General features: G+C 32.8%; 1 protein-coding gene across 1 annotated transcript; it reads left to right on the top strand.

Moving 5' to 3' along the window:
• The first annotated feature begins 317 nt into the window (after positions 1–317).
• Positions 318–1,217, top strand: LOC116024868 (protein GLUTAMINE DUMPER 1-like). The gene has a single exon (XM_031265881.1). It carries the CDS (start codon positions 417–419, stop codon positions 912–914), a length of 498 nt encoding a protein of 165 aa, XP_031121741.1. The 5' UTR covers positions 318–416; the 3' UTR covers positions 915–1,217.
• Positions 1,218–2,645: the final 1,428 nt, after the last annotated feature.

The following is a 2,645-nucleotide window of genomic DNA, read 5'->3' as shown; positions in this document are numbered from 1 at the left end:
GAAAATTTTAATTTAAAATTTATAAAAAAAATGTTTTAGAAATAAAGATGAGTTAATTTGACTGATTAATAATAGGCAGGACAAGTAAAATGAAATTGCTGTACAGATAGCTCGATTGATTTTTGGATAGTTAATTATGGGTGTAAGAACACATGATGGAACGCTGACAGTTACTGAGTTGGTGTAAAATGGGGTTGAGAGAATATTTATTTCAAATATAATCAAAATTAAATTTAAAGGAGTTCAATAATTTCAAAAACCCACCAATAAATATGCAAATGACTCGTGCTTTGTCATCTATAAATAATCCCCATTACTCTTCTTTTCCTCTCAACCCACTCTTCTCTCTTCCTCCTCCTCCTCCACAACCTAATTTCAACTCTCAACTAAAATTAAAGCAAAGAATTCAATCTAAGATGAGAACCTTGGAAGCTTCATCAGCTCCGGCGCCGACATCTCCGGCAATTCGCTCGCCGTGGCACTCGCCGGTGCCGTACCTTTTCGGCGGCCTGGCCGCCATGCTCGGCCTTATCGCTTTTGCGCTTCTCATCCTCGCCTGCTCTTACTGGCGCCTCTCCGGCTACCTCGAGAACAGGGCCGACAGCGACGGCCGGGATCTCGAGGCCGGAGAGGGTAGTGGCGACGGCGAAAAGGCGGCGGCGCCGGTTTTGGAGGAGAAGTTTCTGGTGATCATGGCGGGTGAGGAGAAGCCCACTTTTATCGCAACGGCGATATCGAGTAGAGCGTCGTCGTTTGGGAGTAAAAGTAGTAGTAGTACTCTGAGCAGTGAAAGTAGTACCCTCGAGAAATCCGAGGGAGAGAATGAAGAGAAGAAGCAGGAGGATGGCAACGTTAGTCAGGTGCAAATGGGGGCTGTGTTCCCCCAGGGAACAGATCAGCTTTCCCCAAATTAATCCTCTTTCCAATTTTCTTCTAATCTTAAAAAAAAAAAAGTTGAAAGGATGATTTTGGAAAATTTTCTAGTTGTTGAGGGAAAAAATTAAGAAAAGAAAGAAGGAAGGAAAATTGGGTATGTTGATTGAAAGGTGGCATTTTGAGGTGATTATATTTTGCAAAATATAATTTGTGAGGGGGGTTTTGAAATCTTAGAAGGATCCTTCTGAATTCCAGTTAGCTTTTCTTGGAAATTGTATTCCGGAAATGTAAATACTTTTTGGAGAATGAGAAATGAATGAAGAGCTTGTCATGTTTTGCTATCTTTCCTTCAATTCTAATTCAAGACAAATTTTGCCTTGCACATTACATTTCAATTGGCACCAACCTAGAGCACCTTCCCTAAATTATTTAATTAAAGATGAGTTTTGCTCAAACATTAGAATCAAAATGATAATGATAATGTGAACCAAATACTTAATATTGGTATTGATGTTGGTAATGTGTATAAATAGAATGATGAGTCTTATTGTTTAGTGGTACACTCTTAATTTATTTTCTCTACATCTTTCTCTTCTTGACTTGATATCATTTGATTGGTTTAACTTTTTTTTCTTAATTAGTGATTTTTCAGTCAATGATTGGGAGCCACATAGGAGGGGAAATATGAGAGGACAAATTTAAAGGGAAAAGAAGCATTTTCCTATCTAGCGGTTCTTAAGCAAAGATGAGAAAAATTGTACTAACAGTTTGGTAATTCTTTTCAATATTAAAAGTGCATTTTCTAACACTATATGGTGTACTTTTCAACATTATACTGTATCTTTTGGGCCAGTTAGAAAATGTCATGCACTTAGAAAACACTATATGATTTAGTTTTTTTTGTTTGGTTTAGTATTTCGCTTTTTAATTTGGTTTATAGATTAAATTTTTATAATACTTACGGTTTAGTATTTTATGGTTTAGGTTTGATTTTAAAATTTAAGATTTTAGTATAGACTTTAGGATTTATCCACAAATACACTCTATATTTTAAATATTGCACTTTTGATGTTAGAAAAAAATTACTAGAATTCCATCAAATTGTATTTTTTTTTCAAATTGCATTAGATCCATTAGATTTTTCTTGATAAACAACTAAAATTCATTCTTAATTTTCTTCTAAGAACAAGTTCTCATATGAGTTTGCATATATATATATATATAACTCACATCAGAACATGTCTCCATTAGAAAACTAAAATTCAATCTCAACTTTAATTACATTTGTAAAAATTGAACGGATTAGATCAAAATTAAATTTGAAAAAAAAAATGTGGTGACATTATTGTAATTATAGTCAATTTTACAGTGTAACTTTTAACATTATACGGTGCACTTTTTTACACTAGACAATGCATTTAAAATAAATTTTTAACATAAATCATAATTACTAATCTCTATGCCATAAAACGTGAACCTTTAAACCAAATATAAAATCAAAATATCAAATAAAACCAAAATGCACTTTGCAGAGTTCTCAGGATTATCTAGAAATGCACATTATATTGTTATACACGTGTATTATATAGTGTTGAATGTTGATGAGGAAAAATTTAAGAAAGAAGACGGTCACTTCTCTATTTTGTGAATTAAATACCAAAATTGGATAAAAGTTATAAAGAATAAAAATTTAAATTTTCATGTACTAAGTAAAATTTTAATAAAGTTTAATAGTTATATTGCTTTATAAGTTAAGACTTTTGATTTTT

This window comes from Ipomoea triloba, chromosome 7 (genome assembly GCF_003576645.1).
Source record: "Ipomoea triloba cultivar NCNSP0323 chromosome 7, ASM357664v1".
Lineage (NCBI taxonomy): Eukaryota > Viridiplantae > Streptophyta > Magnoliopsida > Solanales > Convolvulaceae > Ipomoea > Ipomoea triloba.
This window is presented reverse-complemented; position numbering and strand designations above follow the sequence as displayed.